Source organism: Microtus ochrogaster, linkage group LG4 (genome assembly GCF_000317375.1).
Source record: "Microtus ochrogaster isolate Prairie Vole_2 linkage group LG4, MicOch1.0, whole genome shotgun sequence".
NCBI classification, from domain to species: Eukaryota; Metazoa; Chordata; class Mammalia; order Rodentia; family Cricetidae; genus Microtus; species Microtus ochrogaster.
Genome location: NC_022030.1, coordinates 14,191,487 through 14,218,067, shown reverse-complemented (window position 1 = coordinate 14,218,067; position 26,581 = coordinate 14,191,487). Strand labels below are relative to the sequence as shown.

The 26,581-nt window shown below is 41.1% G+C and overlaps 1 protein-coding gene across 6 annotated transcripts in view; it reads right to left on the bottom strand.

The window, feature by feature from the left end:
• The window catches only part of Utrn (utrophin), a 521,838-nt gene that overhangs the window by 70,989 nt on the left and 424,268 nt on the right, over positions 1–26,581 (bottom strand). For all 6 annotated transcript variants that reach the window (XM_013351419.2, XM_026786362.1, XM_026786363.1 and 3 more), the window contains 3 exons: positions 14,711–14,772; positions 12,449–12,523; positions 3,867–4,068 (listed from right to left, as the gene is read on the bottom strand). In XM_013351419.2, the coding sequence (XP_013206873.1) occupies positions 3,867–4,068; positions 12,449–12,523; positions 14,711–14,772 (339 nt within the window). The remainder of the gene's footprint in view (positions 1–3,866; positions 4,069–12,448; positions 12,524–14,710; positions 14,773–26,581) is intronic.

The following is a 26,581-nucleotide window of genomic DNA, read 5'->3' as shown; positions in this document are numbered from 1 at the left end:
TTTCAGATGAGAAATTGAGATGCCAAGTTAAATGGCTGCCAAGTCACATAGCAGCCTGAGCACAAAATTTAGACTATAAAGGGGATCTGGGTCCATGTTAGGACTTAAAAGTTTACTTAATTTATAACGTATGATTGACTTAGCTATAGCAATATGATGAGAATACCCATGAAACTGAGAAAAGAAAAACTGCAAATTAGTCCCATAACTATGATTAATTTGTAACAGGTGGTTATAGATAAGCTCTGGCATCTCATTGTGTCGGCCTTTCAATCAGTTAAATAGAAGGCAGAATGGAAAGATCATATCTCTTCTCTAAGCCACACTTAGATTAGAATTCTTTGATCTCTGTTGGCATGACTCACTGTCAAGCTGCAGTGGGGAAGGTCTGTCCTGGTTGCATCGTACCGCAGTAAATAACACAGTTGAACATACACAACAAAGTCAGAGTCTAGATCTGAAATGGTCCCCAAGGATCATGGGTTGAAGGCTTAGTCTTTCATGTGGTGCTCCTGGGAGGGAGTAGAAACTTGAAGAGCGAGGGTCTAGGGGAAGGCCTACAAGAGGCCCTCCAAAGAGATAACAAGAGTGTCCTCTTTCTTGTACTTCTTGGTCATCAAGGGAACAGTTTTGTTCCTTCAGCTTTCCCACCCGGCTGTGTTACAGTAAGGGCAAGCCAGTCATGGGCTGAAATTCCTCACATGACTAGCCAACATATACCTTCCTCTGCGGGAACTGATTTCATCGCCTGTTTATGACAGTGTTGGGTTAGTAACATAATGAAGGAATGAATGATGTCAGAATAGGTACATCACTGCAACTCTTTCAAGAAAGCTGGTCTTCTGTCTTGGGTGTGCACTGCCCTTTTGCTAAGAAACTCTTTCTCTCCCCCAACACCTGTGCTTAAAGAAATCTATGCTAAAACGTTTTCTTAAAGAACAACTCTGTTACGGAAAACTTTTTTAAAGAAAAAGCTGAACACAGGCAGCAGTTTTAAGTTCAAAGACTTCTTGAGATTCTATAAGGTCTCAGATACCAACTCTGGAAGGAGTAAATTATAGTTTATCAGATTCACTCAGAGTACCATTGCTTGAAATAGAGTTAACAGCCATTGGTTAGATAAATGAATAAGCCACACACAGTAGAGAACCCTAGGCTGTCAACTCTGGGCATCAGAGATTATTGCCTTCAGAGTAACTGATTTTTCCTCTGCTTAATTCATTTACTCCAAGATACAAAGAAAGACTGACGGGAACCCATCTGACCCAGGAGGGTGATTGATGTATTTCACTGGCAGAGAGGGAAAGTAAGTCTTGTAGGCTTTTTCTCCACTAAGATGGAACAATGATACATTTCAAGGCATTGTCTTTCAAGTTAATATATATATATATATCAGTGCGGCATTTTCATGTGTTCACATCTGACAGGCAGAAGTGGAATTACGCCAACATTTAATCCCCAGAAACAAATCACAACATTTCACGCACTGGTTGAGTCCTAACCAAGTGGCACTATTCCCTGTTCTAGAGGGGGAGAAGCATGTGTGTACATTCCGAGCATAGCTATGTTTCTCTGACGTTCATACATCATAGTCATAACTCTTTGTATCATAGACCACTGCTCTTCTCACCAACCGCATATTTAAAGAGTCAGGTAAGATGAGGTTGGAAGAGCAGACCCTAGTTCAGTATGCCTGGTGTGCCTGCAGAGCAAACAATCAGGTATACAACAGAGAGAAGATAGCCAGTGAAAAGCAAGGAGAGAAGTTCTGGAGAAAATGGCAAATTAATCAGCCCTGCCAACACATTGATCTCAGTCTTTTAGCCTTTAAACATGAGGAAATAATATTTAAGCAACCCAGTCAAACAGTTTGGTTGCAGCAGCCCAGGAATCTAATGTCATAGCCCGACACTGCTAGGGGGAAGAGTGTTCTCCATAAAAATCTGATCAAGATGTCCTTCTCCATCCTATTTCACAGGATCAGATGAAGTCCCTGAGTCTTCTAATTTAGCTTTCTTCCTGGATTGTGAATCCATTTTATAGGCTACTGCACAGACAACATTGACATAACCAGCTATTTTTGGTGACTTTACTGTAGAAGAGATCTCCTTTGAGGCTTTAAAACATTTGAGCAAATTAATGAGACAGTAATGCAAACATTAATATTGTAGCCTAGGGGAATCGAAACTTTGTGTTAAAAAGCAACATATAAGAAGATACTAGATGACAAGGTATTGCAGTAAATCCCATATTCTTCCTAGTAAACAAGCTTCACCCTCAGGCACACTCAAGCACACAGTGACTACTTGTTATTATTTTTTTTTAGAGACTTTATGGTACTTATTAATATTGAAAGATAAAGGGATTTTCTAATGAAAAAAATAAACAAAAATAATAGATAAAGCCTGTCTAAAGCTATCATCATTATCACCATTTATATCTTGCATGGAATCATTCACTGATCAGCAGGTACATTTATGAACTATCATCTATCCTTTTGCTCTTCAAATCAAAGTCTGACAAATGCACAATTTCACAGAGCAAGTTAATGGGAACTAACTTTTGGGATCCAGGAGAAAAGCAACAGTCTTCATTTTCTTTTTTCATCTTTGCATACTTCAACCCCCTACCAGAAGAATGAATAATTCCCAACATTTCCAAAATGCCAGCTCACAGCAAGTCTTCATAACTGATTAAAGCACAAATCCATTGCCAAAATCAGAGGGGTCATAGAAATGGAGGGATGAGCTGAGCTGGAAGCTGAGGGTGCTCTTTATATACAGTGAGAAACAGTTCAATTGCACACATTTGTGTCCTACAGCATCAATTAGTAAAAACAATTTATACAAATATAACCACAATGAATCTAAGATTTAAAGACAAATTGAGTCTCATTCATTGATGATCAAATTACTCTCAAATCACCATACGAAGATTACAGAAGTTCTTATATGGCAGTAAATCACTTTAATTTACAGTAAGTGTGAATTAATTGGTTTCTTTTGAAAAATAATAAACTAAGATAGTAAGGAACAAAGAGAAAGAAATCAGACTAGCTTAGATTTTCCTAGCTGCTTCTTGACAAAGAATGCTACTTTCACATGTTGTAATAGGCCGCTTGTTGGTTCCTGGCTGCTTAGCCCCAAAATAATCACACAGAAGCTCTATTATTAAATCACTACTTGGCCCATTAGCTCTAGCTTCTTATTTGCTAACTCCTACATCTTAATTTAACCCATCTTCATTATTTTATATTTTACCATGAGCCTGCCAGCTCACGGCCTACCAGCAAGTTTCTGGCACATCTGTCTCTGGCAGTGGCTCCATGGCTTCTCCCTGACTTTGCCTCCTTTCTTCCAGCATTCAGTTTAGTTTTCCCCCACCTAGCTCTGTTACCCTATAGCTTTGCGATAGGCCCAAAGCAGTTCCTTTATTAACTAATGATATTCACAGCATACAGAAGGGGATCCCACATCATTCATAGCCTTCATTGGCTGTTATGAAAGAAAAGTTAGGTTTCTTTCCCTTGATCTTAGCCAACAGCTGAGGCATGATATAAGTGTTCTTTCTTACTCTTAGTTAGGACCTAATGACTTGGAAAGTCATTTACTCTACACAATCAAAACAAGTTTTTCCATTGGGAAAGGGATAATAAAAGTACATTTTTAAAAAAATTATTTAAGGCCTGAGATATAACTCCTTGGTAAAGTGTTTACCTAGCATGTGTAAGCTTGTCTAGTATCAAGCAATATTGAAGATAATGAAGATAACGATGATGATGAAGATGATGATAATGATACTGCCAAGTTTATTATCAACATGTTTCATTCACTTATGTCCATTTAATGAATAAATTACGAACTTACGTGTCATATACATTGAGCAACCAGTTGAGACACATATCGACGCAGAGCGGAACATTGACCAGGTCCTTATGCAATTGTTCAAGCCCATCATAAGTTGTGGTCAGACAGTTGATGACATCTGGGACACTCAGGAGATGATCGTTTTGGTTCAGTTTGTGCTGCTTGAAAACTTCATTCGTTGTGTTCAGCTCTAGAAGATCCACTAATCAGAAGAGGGGAGAGAATTGGGAACAGTCATTGCCTTCCATAGGGACACTGAAGCGCAAGACATTCTACTCGCTAGCATTTAGCTGGACTGTTCAACTCATGACCTGATGCTTCTCGGTTAACTTCAGTTGTTAATGGAATAAACAACACTTCCATTCTTTCATTTCCAATATCTTCTTCAATCTGCCTTTGTGATTTTCCATCCGACCTCTGTAGCTTCTGGATCTTTCTCCATCTTTTGCCCTTTGAACGCCTTCCTTTTTTGGCATTCTTGTTTTTAGATTCTTTATGCTTTTCATTATAGAAAGATCTATGACATTAAGCTTGTGGCAAACACTGGAACATTTCATGATTGGCAAACACTGGAACATTTCATGATAACATACTGCTCACCTCACCTTAACTCGCGAAGAAAGCCTGCTCACCACTTCCCACCTATCCATTTGTGCTATTTTTTAACATTTTCTAAATCTATTTTTAAGTGATGTTCATAGAAACACGGAAGATGCACATATTAACGAGGGCCTCAGTGGTTTCAGCACATGTCTCCTGTCTACACTGTGTGATGTTGAAATCGGGGTAACCCATCATCTCCTCAAACATTTACCATTTCTGTAGGCAAAACACTCCAAATCCTTTATTCTAGCTCTTTGAAATGCAAAGCAATTTTTATTACCTGTGGCAACAGGAACAGCAACCTGAATCTTAGTTCTAATTATAACCAAGTGTCTTCAACCAGCCATTCTTCATACCACCATCAAACTCATTATTTCTTAACAATTTTTAGAAACGTAGATAGTGACATTAAAAAGTCATTGAAGAAAGTTGTGAAAAATGAGGCAAATAAACAGAATCAGATTTTATAGAAAATTAACAGCTCTCTATTACCTGAAGAGAATCAAACTAGAAACTGGCCCAAATCAGGCCTTCTCTCCCTGCTGTTCTGCCTTTCCGACAACTAAGGCGGACTCAGACAACAAGCTAAGACAGATTCAGAAGGGGCTCACAGATACCTGGCCTTGACCTATTTGCTTCCATCTTCATTCTTCATGTGTAAATCATAGATGGTGGGAAAGGTCAGTGTTAGAGCATTTAGGGTGTGCAAGGAACCCCTTCTTAAGAAGCATCCGGGTAACACTACTAAGAGGAAGAATAACAGCGTCTGAGAGAACAATGTACAAACGTCTGTGAGAGCAGACACAGGCTAAGAATCTGTGGCAGGAAATGCTGTAAGGGAAGTGTTTTGCATTTTCAGTTTCTCTGCCTTTGAGGTTTTGTCATATTTGCATAAACTCAGCAAGAGCTGTTGTGGATGGGATTCGAGTCTAACACAAGGGCTGCTATGTCTAACATATACCTTAAGTATTTTTCCAAAGGTACTGATGAAGTATGTTTAAAGATTTGTCTTGATGTCAATTTCTATGTCTATGGGAGTCTGTGTGTCATGTGTGTGGGGATGTCCTTAAGGGTTAGAAAGCGGTACATCAGAGTTGTGGACAGTTGTCAACCACTTGGTGTGGGTGCTGGAAACCGAACCCTGTTCCCCTAAAAGAGCAGCAAGCATTCTGCTGAATCATCTTTCTAGCCCACTGTAAAGTATTTTTACTACCATGACTGACTCATCAGCTAAGGTTGGGTATACAAGTCTGCCACGATGTCAGCAACCAAAAGCTTTGGATACTGTAGAATTTCAGGCTTCAAACTTCTGGATTCGGAGTGCTTGGGGGAAGAACAAATGAAAGAGACTGCCCGAGAGGTGAAATTTGAAATAGGTCTTGAAAGATAAGTAAGATGCAAGAAGTCGAAGGAAGCATAGTGGGGGAGATACTCTTCCAGGAGGAAACACTGATTTGGAAAACAGAAGACTTTCAGTTAGTCAAGGAGTCAGTCTACCAGGGAAAGGAAATGTGTGACGTGGGTGGGTGGCACATGGTCTTACTGAGGCAGACACTGTACACACAGCCCCACCCCGGCAAGAAAAAGATTGTGACTAAGCCTTAACCCCGAGTTACTCCTCAGCTAGCTGCAAATGAAAAGGCTAGCAGACCCTCAGACTGCTATCTATTTATTGACCTAATTCTCAACACACAGGTATGGGAAATGACAGGCTAGCGCTAATTTAAAATTTTCTCATGGAAATTACCATTATGTAAAATGAAGATCTTCATATTCCAATTTTCAGCCCTGAAAAACATCTAAGTGGGCCTTGAAACATTTAAGTAACGACTTTCTTGCCTAATGAATAAACTCTCCCTAGCCCCCAATATGACATATTTTGACAATTAGTCAAAATGAATGAACAGCTTCCTTTGAATCTTGGTAGTTGTAGCTACTGACTAACCACTAATTTTGAATTTTAAGTACAATTACGAAATGTGTCCATGCCAGCTGTTGAACCAACATGGGATGATTTTTTTTTTTAAGTTGTCTACAGTGGAGAAGAATTATGTTAAAATGACATAGGCGAACACACATCTACAATATTTCAGTAGGGAAGACTTTTTAAAGAGACTCAGTCTAAAGACATGACAATTACATGTCAACAATATCACTGCTAAATGTAAGCTCCTAACAAAAATAATTTTCATAAGTATTCCATGAGCTAGAAATGGTGCCAAATAATAATAATAGGAGAACTGGGAATCATCTAGAAATTTCATTATCATTTTCTCCCCATTTCTTGGTAATATATATTGTTTTCAATTCTTGAACCTCTGGAGAGCACTAGCCAAACCATTCTTTACAGCATATGACAAAGGGACATGCTTAATAAAGGACAGTAGACGGAGAAGCACAGTTCTCAACAGATACAAGAAATATATTCAATTACTGCCAGAATGCTAAGATTTCTGAATTCCAACACCAATTTCGCCAGCCACACAACATGGAGTGACAATAGACCAAATTTCAAAAAGACTGCTTCCTGGATCAGGCCACCCTCCACTTAGCTCAGAAAAGCCTCCCTTGTTTCCCACTCTGGGGCTCAGGCGGTAATTTGCCACATCTCACGGATGATCATGTCTTCAATTTCCAGTGATTTAGTCTGACACTCTGACACAGCGCCTAAGCCAAGCATGCATCTTCCTGAAGTGTGTCACATTTAGGTACCTTTTAAAGAACAGACTACATTTAAATCACAGAAAATTGTGATTTCATCTTTTCAGAGGGAGAAAAATGACAGCCCAGTCATGCGGTAAATGGAACAAACAGGCCACTCATTTCCTAACCAAGTTTCAGACTTTTATAAATTCCTGAATATGAAGCACCCGGAGGTCAAACAGAGATGCGCCATCACTTCCTGGCTTGGGGTGGGGGTGGGAACCAATAAAAACAGAAGGAACACTGTTGAGCCTAGACCTGGGGCTTTGGGCATCTCTCTAGGTCTTCGTCATGTGTTCTAGCTTCTTAGCCACCACCCATGTCCTCTTTCCCAGGGACCAGGACACATTACTGCACACAAGCTTTCAGACTGAGATGTTTAATCTGCAGAAATGATGCCTCGTTCATGTCACAACACTTGCATATCTTTAGACAACGCCAGTCTCCCATTCCTGCCTGTTGTCTCCTGGTGAACACCAGCCCAGCCCCACTGTTCAGTTCCCTACTCAAGAACTATAACCATTCTCTTTCAGGAACCTTTCTACCTCTGTGTGTTTCAAATCAAAGTCTCTCTTTCTTCTGAAATCTGGTCTACAAATCTTTAGCTTTCCTAACACCCCCCATCTGGTGTGGGAGGTTCTTCTGTCTATGTGTTGCTTATATTGGTTAATGAATAAAGAAACTGCTTTGGCCTGATAGGGCAGAACTTAGGTGGGAAAGACAGAACTGAATTCTGGGAGGAAGAAAGCAGATAAGAGAGATGCCATGGATCTGCCGCCGGAGATAGACGTGCTCTGCCGGTAAGCCACTGCCACGTGGCAATACATAGATTAATAGAAATGGGTTAAATTAAGATGGAAGACATAGTCAATAAGAAGCTAGAGCTAATGGGCCAAGCAGTGATTTAATTAATACAGTCTCTGTGTGGTTATTTTGGGGCTAAGCTAGTTGGGTAGCCAGGACCATCAAGCAGCACTGCTCCTTGCAATATCCATCCTTCATCCTTCACAATTTACCAACTATCAAGCCCTATGCAAACAAATTCTCTCCCCCCCAGGCAATCCTATAAATCTAGATCATCATCCCTTTTCCTATTACATCGAATTAGCTCGGCCTCCATCTTCTTTGGCAAGAGCCATCTACTCATCCTATTCTCTCTGCTGTCCATGCTAAAATACTATTTAGCATATACATGTTCTACTTGGTATTGTCTTTGGAGTCGCTCAAAGAAGAAAATGGCTGTATTCTTTCCTAGTCTATACAGAAAAAAAAATTATCCAAACTTAAAATCGTGAGACTCAAAATTAGTCATGGTTTCAAGTCACCATGCAACTCGGGAGGTAGAAACGGGAGAAATGCAAGTCCAAGACCAGCCCAAGCAACACAGTAAGTTCCAGGCCATCTTAGGACAGAAAGAGCCTGTCTTAACACGTAGTGTTAGTAACAGTTAATAATAATACCCCCAAATCACAAATATCAAGAAAAAATTTGTAAAAGGTCCCTGAACTGACCTAAATGGAATTTAAGGAAACTTCTGAGTACTGGACAAAGAACTAAGCTCTTTCTCCACATGACACTCTCTGGCCTGTACCCAAGCCTTTGACTGAATGCATCTATCCATCCCCCTTGTTCTTATCTCAGGTTAGTGTCCACATGCCTAAATCCAAGGTGGCTTTTATGGTTGAGTAAATACAGCTGTTACAAGACACCATCCTTCTATATGATAAAGGGGCTGCCTCCCTCTCAGCCAGGGCTTCCTCTAGTTTCTCTGACAAGGCCTGCTACAAAACATCTTTTAGCCAGTTGCAAATACACACACACACACACACACACACACACACACACACACACACACACACACACACATATAAGCTATGAAATGTATAATGTGACTTGAAGAAAATAATAAAAATACAAAGTCCATTACATACCAAAGAAAAAGAACATACTAACATCATATGTAATCATGATCCATCGTGATCATGGGGGTAATCTCTATCCATCGCATTAGCATTACTTTCAGTCCTTAAAGGCAGATGTGTACCATAAACAGGACAGCCTTTAGTTCTGCAGGGCTTTTAACTCTATGTAATGGAAGTGAACTATACAACTTTCTTTTGTCATTTGACTTCCCCACTTAGTTTTATAGCTTCCACATGTGCCATGCTGATGGGGATGGGTAGTTCATCCAGCTTTTGCTGCTGTACAGTAACAATTTTTGAATAAGCCAAATTTAATAAGGCTTACTTCTACAAAATGTGACTCTACATCTTGCACATATCTTCTGGTGCACACCTATGCCACCTTCAAACTCAAATCATTTGTTGAGTATGACCTAAGTGACTTCAGTTTTATAGCGGAAATTATAGGAGGGCTCAGGTAGGCAAGAACACAGACTTTTCTTTCTCATAAACATGTAAATCATTTAGAAAGGCAGGCAAGAAGTATATAAAAGGAATATTTAGGATTATGATTCTGATAGAGTGTCTTTGTGTCTAAGACAAGCACTATTAAAAAATATCATAACAAGAAAGACTGGGATGGATGAGATGGAGTTACCAGGATGGAATAAAGAGGAGCCATGTACTAAAAACACAGCTGCCAGTCGGAGACCCACACAGTAGCCACGAGGAGATTACAAATGTGAAGAGCTGGAACCAGAGCTTTTAGGCCGAAGAAACAGGTTAAAACTTGCTAGGTCAGAGATCAATTGGAATTGATGGGAGCAAAATGAAGGAAGTGGACAGAGAGCCAAGACAGGAAACGCAAAGGCCATAGGATTTTAAGGGAAAAATCAATCTATGAAAGTAAAAACACCATGTCTACCTGCACCACTATCTTTGAGTTTGAGCCCTTTGAGTGTTGGAATGAGCCGCCTGCTTTGCTGTAGCTCCCAAGTGATCTTGGAGCCAAACAATGAGGAAAGGCAGAACAATGACAAACGGGCTCTCTCTTCATGCTGGCAAGAGAGCACTATGCTGGGTGGGGGTGTGCACAAAATGAGAGGTGACCAGGACCTGAAAGTCACTGTGTGTACAGACAGGTCAACCTCCCAACAAACGACTAATAATTACGCAAGGCAAGCAAGTGAAAAAACGGTCATAGGGCCATCATAAAACCCTGCAAAAATTAGAAGCTGGTGGGATGAGCATGTAAACAGTTCTAAAAGGGGGACGACATTTTTGACAGTATCAGGAAAGAATAAAGGATGACAGACTTACAGAAGATGAGCCAGGGCATTTCCAGTAAACACAGATGAGAGAGGAAGGGGCTGATTTGGTAAACAGGTAAATCTGACTAGTGGTATTCAGGCCCCAGACTGGAGCCCTGTGGTGGCCAGAGGCAGTGGGAAAGCAGAAGTCAGGGGCTGCCAGGAAAGCCCTTCAGGTATTTAAGCTTACAGACTGGGGACTTTCTTCACTGCACATTAAAAAACATCTTTTAGTTCGGAAACAGGAGGGATTGCTCTTCTGTCTCTCTCAGGTTTGAATGTGAGCTAAAGAGAGGCATGATCAGGTCATTTCCCCCACCCCAGCCCCAGGAATTACAGGAAATCAGCAGCAAGTTCACAGTGATACAAAACAGTCTCTGGCTGGTGGAGGATTCACTTCCCAGTCATGTATCCTCATTTTATAACCCACCAGGCCTGGAAAGACCTAGACTTGACGGCTAGATGTTGGGCTCAAAACTGTTATAACTACAGACACACTGAGCAGACAGACAACCCCTCCTCTGTCTGCAAACTGCTTCCTGAACAGGTCACTGGGAAAAACTTGCTGTAACCACTACAACCTGAGGGCTACCTTTGAGCCTGTGGGGATTATGAAAGACTTTGTGGTTTATCTCCTGCTGGTGCTCAGCCCCTCAGACTTCTCATTCAGAAACAAAAACCCTTTGTTTTCCTTATTTAACCTCACCGACTCTATCTTCCCTAAGTGATTTAACAACTCTGCTCAGCTCTGCTCCACCTGCCAACTTAAAATGTATCAATAACTTCTATTGAGCTTTGGAAAACCTGAAATTTTATTTTCTTTATAATGTGTGTGTGCGTGTATGTGTGCGCGTTTGTATGTGTGTATGTGTGTGTGTGTGAGAGTGCGCGTGAGAGAGAAACAGAGAGACAGAAACAGAGATAGAGAGAGAGTCAGACAGACAGACAGTCAGGGAGAGAGGGAAAGAGGGAGGAGGACAGAAGAGGAGAGAGAGGGAGCGAGAGCGCGAGTGTACACGTGTGCAGTTGTGTGCACATGGAAGTCAGAGCACAGCTTTCCAGAGCTCGTGCTTTCCTTCCAACAGGAGATTCAGGAATCGAAGTCATTAGCAGTGTACAGAAAGCACTTTTGCCAGATGAGACATGCCGGCAGCCACTCTCCACTAACTGTTTTTAAGAAGCAAATTCTTTAGCTCTAACAGCATTTTCCAGAAGGTAGTTTTCAAAGCCTCTCGGAGCTACCCAGACAGATATCAGTTATTAATAGAGGGTAAAAAAAAAAAACCAAAAACCAAACATATATAGAATTTTCCAATTCTCTCCATCTTTAAAGTACACATACAAATGTTATTTTGCATGATAATATCTAGCAAGGCTTAAATGGTCCTTGGTTAATCACCCAAGCAAAGACAGAATCTGGAAAACATAAATCAATATACTATTTACAAGAATTCACATAGCTGCTTACTTTTTAATATTCCAGGGGAACAAAAATTACCTTTGTGTAAAGTGACCACCAGAGAATACCTCTATGAGCACGCCCTCCACAGGAAGAATTCATTAATGACACTGAATGAATTCTTCATATTTATAAGGAATCGGATTTTTTCCATCAGTTTTATGGTTCCAGTTACTAGACAGATCAGCAATGGGATTTTTCTTATCGTTTCTCTGTTACATGATTGCATTGAGACAAACAGTTTGGAATCCTACGGTTTTAAGTTGACCAAAAGGACTTAACAGGCAACAGCCTACTACTTTGATTCAATGATTCAATCTTTTAAAATTGGGGTGCAGCACAATTTTTGAGAACGCTTTTCCCGTGCTTCGATTAATTTTGTACTCCAAATGTGAGTGTCATTGCTCATCTGCTTCGGTAGCCCACGCTGACAGAGCCAATCATGAGGCATTTACAGCAACAGGGCTAGCTCCCTGAATGAGGGGCACTGAAAACCAGATTCAGTCTGCAAACATACCACGCCCCTTCATTTGTCTTTGTCTTAACACTAATAACAATGAAGGCAACCCCCAAAACAAGGAGAGTCACTAAGAGATGATAACTCACAACACAGCGCTTTTTGCAGCCTTCGAATTTTGATTGCTGTGCGGTAGGCAGAGAAACGGACGTTATTCAGATCAGCTGAAATGGAAAAGAGACCGAGTTAGACGCCGTCTTAATTATTTTACTTATACTGACTGCCAAGAATGAACCTATTTGCTTATTTTAGATCATGGAAAAATCTGTCTGTTCACAATAAAAAAAAAAATCCTCCTAATCTCACATCATCTTATGAATACAATCAAATGATTGTTCACCCCTTACTGGGATACAAGGCATGACAGTCTTCTGAAGAAAGCTCTAGAAAAGTATTTTCAAGTAGGTGATGGGTTTTGAACCAGCCTCCTGCCCCACCCTGTGTTGAGTTGTTTGAACTGAAAGAGGAGACAAGAAAGGCCTAAGAGGTAAGGGCTGACCTCCATTCCCCCATCTCTTTCTCCTTTCTCCCCAAAAGCAAGTCACACACACACACATACACACACACCACACACACACACACACACACACACACAGAGAGAGAGAGAGAGAGAGAGAGAGAGAGAGAGAGAGAGAGAGAGAGAGAGAGAGAGAACCCGTTTCCATGGACAGACCATAGAAACTTGAAGACCTCTTTCTCAAAACAAGTCATAAAAACTGTGGTCACTCCGACCTTCTCCATCCTCTCTTGAAGCCATTCATGTGGAATGTGTCCTGTCTTACACTTGGATGATAAGGACCATAATCAAAGAGGATGGGCAAAAACCTAGATACACTGGCTAAGGAGCTTCTCCATCCCCTCCTGAAGCTGTTCATGTGGTGTGTGTCCTGTGCTACCTACACTTGGAGGAGAAGGATGATACATGAGGAGGCTGGGCAGATCCTAGATACACCGGCTAAGCTGGCTGCTCCTTCAGTCTTTTTGCCAGTAGAACATTTGGCTTAGCCTAATCAGACTTCTAACTGGCTTCATCACACCTATACAAGAGCATAGCGTTTTCTTGCTTTTCATCTTTTATAAGACAATGCTTTGACCCAATAATCTTGCACTGCTTTTTTACTTCTTCTTCCCTGTGTTGCAGAGATATGAGCCACGAATCTCAGGGAACATGAGGATGGGGAAAGGTTTCATGTCCTTCTACTCTATGGAGGAAAAGAAAGGGGGTGCAGTTAGTACTGGTCAGACTATCAGACTGACCAACCACAGGGTTTCTCCTTCACAGTCATCTGCCCCCAGGATGGTCAGTTTTCTGTCAACTGCCAATCCATCTCTGCTCATAAGACTGTCCTTCTAGGCTCTGCTACCCTCATCAATTTGCTTCTTCTGCTCTTTCATAGATCTAGTTAAAACAACCCTAAAATCCACGTTCCTAGCTTGGAACCAGTGACTAGTACAATTTTTTCCTGCCTCCTAAAGACAGACTGGCAGGAAGAAATCTCAAAGATTACGATTTTTTTTCTCTTGGTCTCTAAATGGCATAGCAGTGTTTTTTTTTTTCTCCTGCTTTTCTTTTGTAGTCCCAATGACCAAACAAGAGGCCAGTGTCAAAGAAAAAAAAAGAAGTGTGTGTCTGTTCTTGAAATTGGAAAGGGTGGGGCACAGGATGCTACTATCTTTGAGAATCCTTCGGAAATTCCCTCAGTTGCCCAAGGAGTAAACTTTCTAAACCACTGAAGAAACTCCCTCAGTTTCCCAAGGAGTCAACTTGGACAGCTGAGTCAGCCTGAAGAAGGCGGTCTGAGCAATCAGCTGAAAGTCCCAGCCTACTGACAATTAGCCCAAGAGCAGAGCTCTTGCCTTCCTCTGTCAAAAGAAGTGCAGTTTATGACTTAAAAATGATACTAAGTAAGCTAATTTGACAAGAATCTCCCACGGAGAAAGCAAAAAGAGGATTTAAATCAGTAAATTTGAAATTATTAAATTGCTACTGTGTTTTCCTTTTCTTTAGCGTGAAAAGCTGAACTATGAGTCAACACCAACACGAGGGAGGTGAGACCTATAAATCACATTTCTTCTGGCAAATGAAGCCTTTTTGGCTGGTGCCTTTCCAAATCACACATTCTCTTCGGGGGAAAAAGGCAATGCTTGCTCTGTGGGTTGACCTTAGGAGTTCAGCTACCTTTCAATTCAGGACTCCTGTGGCAACTTGCCATGGCCCTATCTGGCCATGCCACAGCATGAGTCTTTCATCCATACAAGAAGAGGAGGTGAGACGCTGGATGTCTTTTTATGAATATACAGCCCTTGCCCCTGAAGGCCCACTCATCACTGTTAAATAAAGCAACACTCACCGAGGGATTGAAAGAGTTCAGTCATTTTAGGATGATCCCAACAGGTGGTCTGTGTTTGATGGCTGGAGGAAAACCAGAAATTTAAAGATAAACAACAGGCTTCAAAAGACAACATCGGCTAGTCTCCTAAAATCCCAAATAAATTTTCAAAATATACAAAATACCCATAATGAATCACTAGAAACCCAGTGCTCAGTTATTATTCAATATTCAAAGTATAAATAATAGGGGATGGGGAGATCGCTTAGAGGGTAAAGTGCTTGCCATACAAGTATAAGGATGAAAACCCAGACACCAAGTACCCATGAGTTTTGGGTGGGTTTGAAAATGCACTTATAACCCAAGCACAGGTGAGAGAGATGGAATTTCTGGAGGAAACTGGCAAGCTAGACTTTGGTGAGCTCTGGGTTCAAGTGAGAGATCCTGCCTCAATATATAAGGCCTGAAGAAGAGTCAAGGAAGATACTTGACTTCCATACATATGCACACACACACACACACACACACACACACACACACACACACACACACACTCATCTGTTCCCACATACATGGGAACACTCAGAAACACACATATCACATAGACACACGTACATATGGAAAACACTCTGGATAATCATTTTTATTTTGTGCAACTGTATTATAAAAAGACAGATAAAATTCTGCTATCTCTCTCTCTAAAAAACAATAACAGCTACAAGTCAAAACCCAGCCATAAAGAATGACTACCAGGGACCCTTGGGAGCTGAGCTGGGAGTGGCGAAATCAATGTGGGCTCCAGAATAATTTCTGGAGGCAGATGGCCATTTTCATTCGGAGCAAACGTTCTGACAGCAGAAGGGCTGTGAAGAGTTACCTACCACATTATCAAGAGTTACCACCCTTTAAAAGCCCTAATCAAATTTCTCAAGGCCAGAGGAAGGAAGACTAAATCTGAACATCATCTCCTCACCCTGCCATCTACTGAGTCTCCCTTTTTCAACCCTAGTGCTCGCTCTCCTCTCCCTATACATTCAGGTTTCTAGCCTCTCCTTACGCTGCTGCCCTTCTCTTGTCTCTTTAGTTCTACCCCCATCTTCCTCGCTTTACTCAAAACCCAGTACTTCCATTTGTAGAAGAAGTGTATAATTTTACATATGAGCCCTATTCTTTATTCAGAAACCACATCTTTATTTTGCTGCTATCATTCATTCCTGCAATTCATATATTAGTTGGAAATCTTAAAGGGATAAGATGGTAGTAAAATAAATAATGGGTAGGGCTTAAACTAGGTATGTGTGTATATGTAAGTGTGTGTTTGTGTATGTGTGTGATGTAAGCAAGTGTGTGTGTGTGTGCATAAGTGTGTTGAGTTTAAATGTACATAACTTTGATGGATTATATTTAAAAATAGTTTACTGTCCCTTATCTAGGCCATAACAGAGTAATAATATCTAATAGTTCTCAAAAGACTTCTGAGATGAACCTTACTTCTTAAGAAACTGTTTAGTAGGCTATATGAAATTGCATAGTACATAAGGGATGATATTAAAATATTCATAAAAACAAATTTAAGAGAAATCATTGCTTTTATAACCTATGCAATATATCAAAAAAGTAGTTTGCATTCCTGGGCAAAGAAAAGAACCATTGCTGTGTGTACTTGAGTAACAGAACACCGCGGTAATTCATAATGGGTCTCAATAAGTAAATAGTAGGTTAAGTGTCCTGAGGATCTCAAACAGAGTAAGTCTATAGTGGGAAGATGTTTTAAAACATGTTGGAAAGCTATCTGGCTGCTCTACTCTTAAGCTTAACTCTAGTGCAAAGGAGCAAGTATGTCCACTTGACATGAATACCAGCAAAACTGCACTATCTTTTAACTACCCATACTACCATGGGCAAATGTAAGCTGTCTAAACTAATAAAAAAAAATGACAGTTCATAGTACAGTCATTTTGTACTTGGCAGAAACTCATTTCTCAGCCACTAGGAAGAGATAAAGAATAGTTTGGTGAAAACATAGTATAATTCCTAGGTGCAACCATGGGCTGCCAATCTTCAGCACCCAAGACTTAACTGTTATTTTTTTCTTTTAATTCAAACAATTTCTGTCCTCATGAAAATACTACTGCAAAAATACATAACCCATCGCAATAAGACAAACCAAGACTCACGGGCCAAACTAAAGCTCTCAGCAATGCAGAGTTGGATATCGCACACTTAAGTATTATGTATGCATTCTTTAGAACTACAGATGTGAACTTTCCCCTTGGACGACTCTGTGTGGCCACAAGGGCAAAATACCACTGGCCAGTCAGGCGAACAGTTAAGAATTCCAAAGCCTGCTGCTAATGGCTCTGTGCTGAAGGCACCAGGTCCTGGGAGCCAAGGGAGTGCACACATTTGGCAAACAGATGGAGGGAGGGGAAGGGAGTCTCCTTTGTGAATTCAGTACCAGTTGATTCATTAGGCAGAACTGCAAAGGCTTAAAGTAAACACAGCCTCTGGTTACAAATGGAAAAGCTGTGGTTTACAAAACAACAGCTAAAAAAAAAAAAAAAGGAGTAGACATGGGTGGTGTGTGGTTTTTTTCTTTTTTCTTTTCCTCCTTTTTAAGTGCAGAAAGAGGGTCAGAACAAAATCTACACTAAACCTAAAGGCTGTAAGTATTTGAACAGCTGCACACTGCTTGGCGGGCAACTCCTGCCAAAATGCTTCCAGCTTGCCCAGAGCAAGCAACCAAAACAGAAGCAAGGTGGCGTCTTCACTGAAAATAACAGTGCCCATCTTCCGAGCAGTCTGAAGGCTGGTGGGGAGGGGAGCTTTATTGCAGCCAGAGACACCATTGGGCCACACTGTAATGTGGCTACCAAAAATTCTACTTTAGAAACGCCACTGGTCCAGGCTGACCCAGAACATAATGAAAACTTAAAAATCCAAATGAATATTTAAGTTCAAGAATTTCATGAAGCACAAGCTAGTGAGAGCGATGTCCTCTTCTTACTGGGGTGTCCAGACATCTCCATTTTGCTACTGAAGGAGAAATAACAAAATTGTTGAAGGCTTTGTTGAGGGAAATTCTACTGGGTCCCCTGTGAAGCTTATGTTATTTCTGCGCTATCTGAAATGCCGTAAACAGTATTCATTGGGGCAGTCTGAAGCTCATGTTATTTCTGCGCTATCTGAAATGCCATAAACAGTATTCATCCGCGCAGTCTTGTCCACAGGAATGCAAATCATGTCCCCTGAAATGCAATGATTATTACCCCACAGATACTGATGACCTTATCTTTGTTATGTTGTTTCTCTGAGTAAACTCATTTTCATATCCCTTAACCTGCTCTACAGAGATGTGGCTCTCTGCCTTCTTGGGGTCTATTGTAACTTCTTCCTGACTCTCATACCAATTCGTTGTGAAAGATGATCCAACAGACATGATGTCCAAACACTGACATATAGCCAAATAGTGCTAGCATCTATCCAATGTCATGCTTCCAACTGGATTTCATGATGGCTGTCGGTGATCATTTCACTCCAGGTATAAACATAAATGCTAGAGGTGAGTGAGCTGATTACAATCACTTGTTCTTTCTGTGTACAGAAAAGTCAAGACTTTGCTCCTTTTGAAGACTGCCAGCATGTGGGACATGTGACAGTCCTTCTTGAAGCTATACACTTTGGTATAATTACTGTAAGTGAGGTGTTGCAGCAGGGACAAGGCACAGTTTACACATCCCATAGGTTAAGGAGGGGTAGAGTTTTCTACTTGCTACTATTGAGAATATGTACTTTCATAAGTCATAAACCATAGAAAGTAAAATGCAAATCATGTAAGAAAGGATACAAACAAATGAAACACAAAAGTGCTGTCTTCTAATCCTGCAGAGGGGCCATGAACCAACCAACAGCATAGTCCACCTTTGTGGGTTTGTTTGTTAAATAAAAAGGAAAGAGACAGATTTCTGGGCAAACTACTGTTCTGGAAAGATGACTTTTAAGCCTCTTTGTGCCTAGTAGAATCCCTTTGCATTCCCCAGCTGAAAATTCAAACTGAATGGAAGGTCTTCCTCCTGTCCAAAAACTGAAGGGGCTAAACCTACCTACCTGCTACTCTCTATCCAGTTTTATACCTGAACGGGATTCCCCAAGGTTTGTTGTTTACTTTTTTTTTCCTGATTGTAAATAAAAGGCACACTAGAGCAAAAAAAAAAAAAAAAAAAAGGAAGGAGACCGACTCATGACAAGCACAAACAGAAGAAGAGAAGCAACTGCCTGTGGTGCCAGCACCTGGACAACCACACAGAAAGAAAGATTTCTTCTCTGCTGGGGGAAGAGAGAGATAAAGGGCTGATTCAGGATAAATGATATTAATCAATTAAGTAATAGGATATTATTCTAGTGAGCAAACTGTACTTTTCTATGTGTTTGGAATTCAGTCCACATGGTGATGCTATTTGTGATTTAGACGGCTATGTTCACTGTTTTGCAGACGTGGGAGAGGAGAGTGGAAGCCACTCAGATAACTTGCCGGGGACCGGGGCCGGGAAGGAACGAGGCTCTGAGCACAGATGGTCTGATTTCAGCCTGAGTTCCTGATATGGAAGTAGATTTGCAGAATTAAGGTTTTTAAACTATTTCTTGATGAGCCCATCCAGATTTGAGGCAGCAGTCCATCATTATAATCACCACAAGCACTTTTATTGCCCTGCCTTCCTTCTCACCCCTAGCAAAGCTCAGGCCTGGCTCTGCTCAATGACTTTGCTTCTCTGAACCGAAGCAGCTGTGGCTGAAAAGGATGGAGAAAAATCACTCTAGAGACAGACTACCGCGACTTTAAATATTTGATTCCAAGCCTCAGACCCCTGGCTGCTACTGCGAAGTGTACTAGTGTCCCTAAACTCCAAGGCAATAGGCCCCTTCCTACCTCCTTCTCCTTTCCTGACGGAAAAGGGGTTCCCTCCCCAATATTATCTTGCCTTTGTCTTGTACTTCATTGAAAACTTAAAAACTGACAGATGAGGCTTCTATCTCCTTGCTTCCAAATCCATGCCATTCCCTCCTCTGCCTGCCTTCCTTTTCCCACTTAACTGAAAATCACTGACATAGCAGTAGGCAGTTCCCCCCCTACCCAAATGCTTTAAAAAAAAAATGCCCTGCATTATCGGACTTCACAGTAAAACTTGTCTCTTCAAAAAAAAAAATGCTATAGCCCTACACACACACACACACACACACACACACACACACACACACACCAAAAACTTTTTCTGCTAGCTCTCACCCCTTTCCCACTGCTCCACAAACCAGTCTGTTATGCAACAGTTCTACCTCCTGCTGCCGTGGACCTACTCAATCCACTTGCACCTGGCTTCTAACTTTCACTCTTATCAAAACTATCGACATGCCCCGAGGTGCCCAGTGGGAAGGCCCTATCTCTAAAGATAAGAAGCTTCCTAGGGAAGTTATGTAGTACATTAGAAGATAAGAAATGATAAGGAAAAAATAGATAATAAACCTGATTAAGGTGAAAAATAAACTCTGGTCTTACTGTAGCAACCACTTTACACAGGCTTTATAAAGGTTGTCAGGGAATCCAGGAAGAGATCCCAACCAATCAGCTTGACACAGGTGTCTACAGTACAAACCAAAAAACTTTAAATGAAACCAAAGCCTTCAGCCCCGAGTGACAGCAGTCAACTGGGTAATTTCGTCTCAAAGATCTAAGAGGAGGTATTTTGCCATCATCGGCTGCTCAATCTTTGGTTTCTTCAAGTATGGGCTAAAAGAAGAAAATCCAGTACCTGAGGGCTCACTGATGTTTCTTGAGGCCTCACTCTGTGAACAGAATCACATGTGCTGAGGGGGTGGTGGGGCAGAGAGAGATTGTATATGAGAGCGAGGGGTAACTGTGCTCCCAGGCTATAGACTGTGCATGAGAGCGAGGGGTAACTGTGCTCCCAGGCTATAGACTGTGCATGAGAGCGAGGGGTAACTCTGTGCTCCCCAGGTTATAGACTGTGCATGAGAGTGAGGGGTAACTCTGTGCTCCCCAGGTTATAAGTAGCTCCTCAGACCCCTCACAAGCATGTATCTTTTGGACTGCTGAAGGCAGGAAATTCAAGATCGCATTTTTTGGAGATGTTATTACAAACTGACAGGGTTAAGGAGAAAGCTTAACTGTCAAAATTCCAAAAGAGAGAGTTTTGTTCATAATTCATATGAGACATATTCTTAAGGGTCAGAATGCTCCTTAAAAGATGTCACGGGCTTCTCCTAGGAGGAGGACACGAGGAAGGGAATACAAAATATAAACAGTGAAGAACTCTGTTGGCTTCAACTGTAAAGTGCACTTAAAATAATTTGAGATTCAGGAGCCAGTCCAAAGGCACAGCTTGTAGAAGGCCGTAAGAAATAGGCATACTCCATTGCCAAATTCAGAAAGTCAATACTGTGGGCAGGGATGACAGGATAGTTGGTAGAGAAGTGTGAGAGAAGATTTGCCTGCACTCGGTTTCATATTAAGTAGCAGAATTAATTCTCAGCATGGGTGGACCCGGGTGTAAGGGGAGGGACAGACAACACTTTGGTGCAGGGCACTAAAGATCGATTTTTAGGGTAAACATGCACACACACAATAAGCAGAGGGGGCCCAGAACCCATAGGGAACCCCAGCAGCCTCTGCCCCACACATCCACCTCCCTCTGATCCTCACATAAGGGGAATCAAACTACCCAACCCATCCCATCAGTCATCTGCCTTTGCCCTGGCCCTGGGGAGCCTGGCATGGCTCTGACTCAGGGCAGCGACATCAGGGGGATGACCTCACCAGAGGAACTTATCATCGTAGCCTTGTGATTTCCTTTCGAAAGGTGAATGCACACCTATGAGCTCCGCAACAACAACGACAAAATTCTAAGACTTCAGCTGCTCATTTATTTGTAAAGCAGATTCATTATCTCAAATTTGTTCTAGATGGTCATGTGAAACCCCTTCTCTATTATTTTACTTCATAGGCCGAACAGAAGGAATTTTATTTATTTTACAATTTTTAATTATTATTACAGTAATAGTAATTTAAATATAATAATTTAATTTAATAATTTAAAAATAATAAATTTAACCATTTACTCTTCACAAGATGAAGAACACACACACACACACACACACACACACACACACACACTCTTTCTTTTGTGGCTGCCTCCAGAGCAATCCTTTGTACTACATGGCAGATACTTAGAAACTGAATATGGTCCTCATCCTAAAAAAAAAAAAAGCAAACTTTAGGGCTGGCAGTATGGCTCAGTAAGTGAAGGCCATACAGCCTGACAAGCTAAGTTTAACCCTTGGAGCCCACAAGGTGGATGGAGAGGAACAGTTTCTTTGAGATGTCTTCTCACCCGAGGTGTGTACTGCAGCAATCCCTTCCCTCACATAGACACATAAATAAATGTAGCTTAAATTTTATTATTTTTAATGTGTGCAAGAGGAAAATCTGCATGTGAATGCAGGTGCCGCCAGAGGCTAGAGGACTTCCTCGGAGCTGGGGTTATAGACAGTTGTGTGTAACCCAGTCAGGCGTGGGTGTTGGGAGCCAAACTTGGGTCCTTGGCAAGGGCAACACATACTCGTAGCCACTGAGCCATTCTTTAGCTCTGATAAATTTTTAAACAGAAAATTCAAACTGAGATGGTGGTGTTATCACAAAGCAATGTTGCTAAGGAATCTAGAAATTTCTAAGCCAGCGTTCGTGCATACTAATGTTAGGCAAGGCAATGGTGTTTTCAGAAACAGTCAGCTCTGTCTACATTAACCAGGATCTCAATTAACCAGGACAGTGGTGAATTTGCCAGATGCTTCCCTTGACAGCATTTTGGTAGCCAGCTATGTCGGACTGCCTGCTTGCCCGCTGTTTGGTTCCCTAAGCTGGCCAAGGTGTGCTCATTGGTCTGAGGCTGCCTCCTAGCACGGGAAATTTAGTGATCCCAAGGTACTTAAATCCTTTCATAGAGCAATCCCCCATCAGTGGAGCTGGCCCAGTGAGTTTTAAATATTTATTTTCCATAGTGAGTCACAGACCATTTCTTAGTAAAATAGATTTTCACATTTTCTTGCACTTCGATTTCATTTATTTATCACTTAAAGTAAAATACACAAACTGAAACCTCTTGAAAGGTACTCAAAGTGTGTCCTGGGGGCTTCCACTTATACATCTGGAGTCCAGGAATATAATTTGTGCTGTGGACAAGAGGAAGAGAGGAAAACTCCTGTAGGGAGATTTCCAGAAAGAAGCAAACTTATCTCCCACTGTGCATCATTCCTTTGCTGGGGACTCCTTTGGTTCTGGTTTCAGTTTTCTAGAACCCTTAAAAGTAAACTGCCTCTGACCATGTAGCTGCTGCTGGTAGATCAACACCTCCAGGAGCTTCCACTTTCATGTCTGGCTGGGTATTACGGCTTCCCATACAGTCCGTCTTCTTCACCCTTAGTTAGGCAAAACCAATGCTCTTGTACCGCCTAAGCTAGGTCCACAATTCCAAAAGAAATTCACGCTGATTCTCTCCTCTTCACTATGTAAGCAGTTTACCCAGGACAAACATACAGAGCGCACGTAGATTAACTACATGAAGGAGCTAAAGAAAACTCACTCCTAAAATTGAATTTCTACTCTAATTTTCTACTACTCAATACATTGGAGCAGACAGAGAACACACTGCAGAGGTCAGGAAGGAACTCAAAGAGCTCTGGGAGATACCAAGAGAAAAACAGAAAACAGAAACACAGAGGGAGAGGTGACAGACTAAAGAAAATACTCAATGTAGATCTACTCACAATTGGAGTATGACAACAACAGGAAAGAAACACCAGTATGTGTGATGGCAGAGAAAGTTTGAGCTAACCCTTTAGCATAGTGAGGGATATTTCAGAGCCAAGATCAAACTTTCAAAACTTAGAGAGTAAGGTGAGCTGCCACTGAACAGTCTTGGAAAAAAATAAACATTTATTTTGGAAAGTCTCCTTTCTAGACAGCAAATACAGCTCAGAGATGCGCATCAATGTAAGACACAGCTGAGTCTGGCTGCTCTTCCGTTCACCCAGGCTGTGTTTAAGGCTTGTTCCCTGAGGTTGCATTATTGGGAAGCTATAAAACCTTTAAGACCTGGGGCCTGGTGGGGCCTGGTGGGACATCATTACATACTTGGGAGCATGCTTTTGAAGTTCCTTTCTCTTCTTTTCTTATCTTTGGCTTCCTTGCTATGAAAGGAGGGGTTGAGGGGTCCTGCTCTTCTATAGGCGTCTTCTGTGGCATGCTTCTTGTTAATAGGCAACAAAGCACTAGGAACAACCAAGCATGCCTTGGAACACCCAGAACTGTAAGCTAAATAAACTGTTTTTCTTTTCTTTCTTCCTTTTCTTCCCCCTTTTCATTTTAAGGACTGTGGTGGATTCGATGCAAATGGCCCCCATAGGCTCATGAGTAGTAGCACTATTAGAGTGGACTTGTTGGAGTAGGTGTGACCTTGTCGGAGGAAGTTTGTCACTGGGGGTGGGCTTTGAGGATTCAGAAGCTTAAACAAGGCCCTGTGGCTCCTTTGGTCTTCCGGCAGCCTGTCAATCTAGATGTAGAACTCAACTCCTTCACCATCACCATGTCTGTCTGCATGCCTCAAAATGTCCCCTACCATGACAATAATGAACTAACCTCTGAACTGTAAGCCAGCCTCAATGAAAGGTTTTCCATATAAGAGCTGCTGTGGTCATGGTGTTTCTTCACAGCAATGGACACCCTAATTAAGATATATATAATTTTTTTTCAATTATTTATGAGATTATGCTGACATTCCTCCCTCTAAAACTTCCCATATACCCCTCCCCATACCGCTCCCCACTCTCCTTCAAAATCATGGCCTCTTTTTCACTACTTGTTATTTCATGAACCATATATGTATGTATGCACACACATACACACATTCCTAAATATAAGCTGCTGAGTCTATATAATATCACTTGTATGTTATGTTTTCAGGGCTGACTGTTTGGCACTGGACAATCAATTAGTATGCACGTTCTTCCCGGAAGAGGGCCAAGTCTCCAGCTCCCAGCTTTCCTCAGTTGCCCACGGTTCTTTGTGTAGGGTTGAGGCAATGTGGATTTTCCCCCATCCTCTTTGGCACGCCCATTGGTTTCATCCTTGTTCAGCTCACGTTTGGGCAGACATGTTGGTGAGACTTTATGGGTGTATCTTCTAATGTTACTAGGAGACACAATCTCACAACAAACTCCCTGATCCCTTGGCTCTTACAATCTTTCCACCCGCTCTTCTGCAATGTTCTCTGAGCCTTAGGTGAGGGAGTGTTTGTAGATATATCCATTGGGACTGGGCTTCACGACTCTGCAGTTTGATTTGGCCTGTTTTATTTTTTTTTTCTTTATGGGCTAATTTATTTCATCTCAGGCATTCCTTCCTGCAACGGAAACTTGACTAATACAGGCATTAACAAAGATTCATGCCACCTAGACATGTCCTTACATTTCAGATCTATATCCTGCCACTCTTAAAAACATGTCACTCACTGCAGAGCACTTCAAAATGTTAATAAAGAACCACCTTGATTTGCATAATACATATTTTAATTAACCTATACAATTAAGATACAAACTATAAATAATTTTAATTTGACTTCTCCTTTCAAGTCCTCTTGCTGTACTCCAGTATTATAGGTATTAAAATGTAAAGTTAAAGTTTCCACTTGAATACTATTTTCTGTTGGCTGAATTAATTCACTCAATTTGCCCCAGGAAATTCTAATACTGTGACAATAATGCTAAATAGGGTTTTAACATTTTTCTTCTCCTTATTTGTACAGGCATGCAAAGGAAAGTACACATTAAAAGCCTTTTCGTTTATCATTTACTTGCTTATGAGTTTATCTGAGGATTAAATTTGGCTTTCATAATAATTCTCCGTGTGAAATACTGGCTCCTTAACTCTACCTCCCAAGTTTAATGCTCCCTTTTCTATGGGGAAATGAACTAAAAAGCCGTGTAACTGGGTAACTAATGAAAAAATGGCAGGTAAATGTGTTTCACAAAACTAGAAGAATTTGTTCTAAATTGTGAAAACCTTGAAAGGTGTTTAACACTAAATCTACATATATTTGAGAAAACGAGCCATTCTCTAGTGGACAGTTACAGACCCATGCTCATAAAGGACAACCTGAGTCACAAAGTACAAATGAAAAGAACACACAAGGACATAAAAAGAAGATAAGGAACCGGTGTTGGTAGAAGGGGATTGATGGAGGTGGGAAGAGGTTAAGAGAGAACTGGGAGATGAAAATGGCCAGAATGCACGTGTGAGAGTGCCAAATAATTACTAAAAATAAATAAACAAACAAATAAATAAATAATAAAGAAATTCTGATATGTACTAAAGAAACAGATCACATGATAGGAAGGTTTGCTCCTAAAGAACATCATTAAAGAATTGCCACTCCTGCATCTTATATTATTTTTCCAGTGTCGGTTATGGCCAATCAAGATGTCAGATAACTTAACACTTTTCTCCTCCACATTTTCTTTCCGTAAGAACTGAGTCTGAGCCAGAGTAATCTCCCACCAGATCCCAATATAAACTCTAGTGTGAGAGGAAGTCTAACCACTACTTAATTCCTGGTCATCTATACGTGATGTGGACGAACAGAAATTCTTCAGCTAACAGCAGTATTTATACTAAAGGTGAGCTATAGCAGTCCGCCCCCTACCCTACACACACACACACACACACACACACACACACACACACACACACAAAAGCAAAACAATCAGTGTGTAAGCTTCACTGAGTAAGATATTTCCTATTATCTTTATCCAGTGAAAACAAGCTCA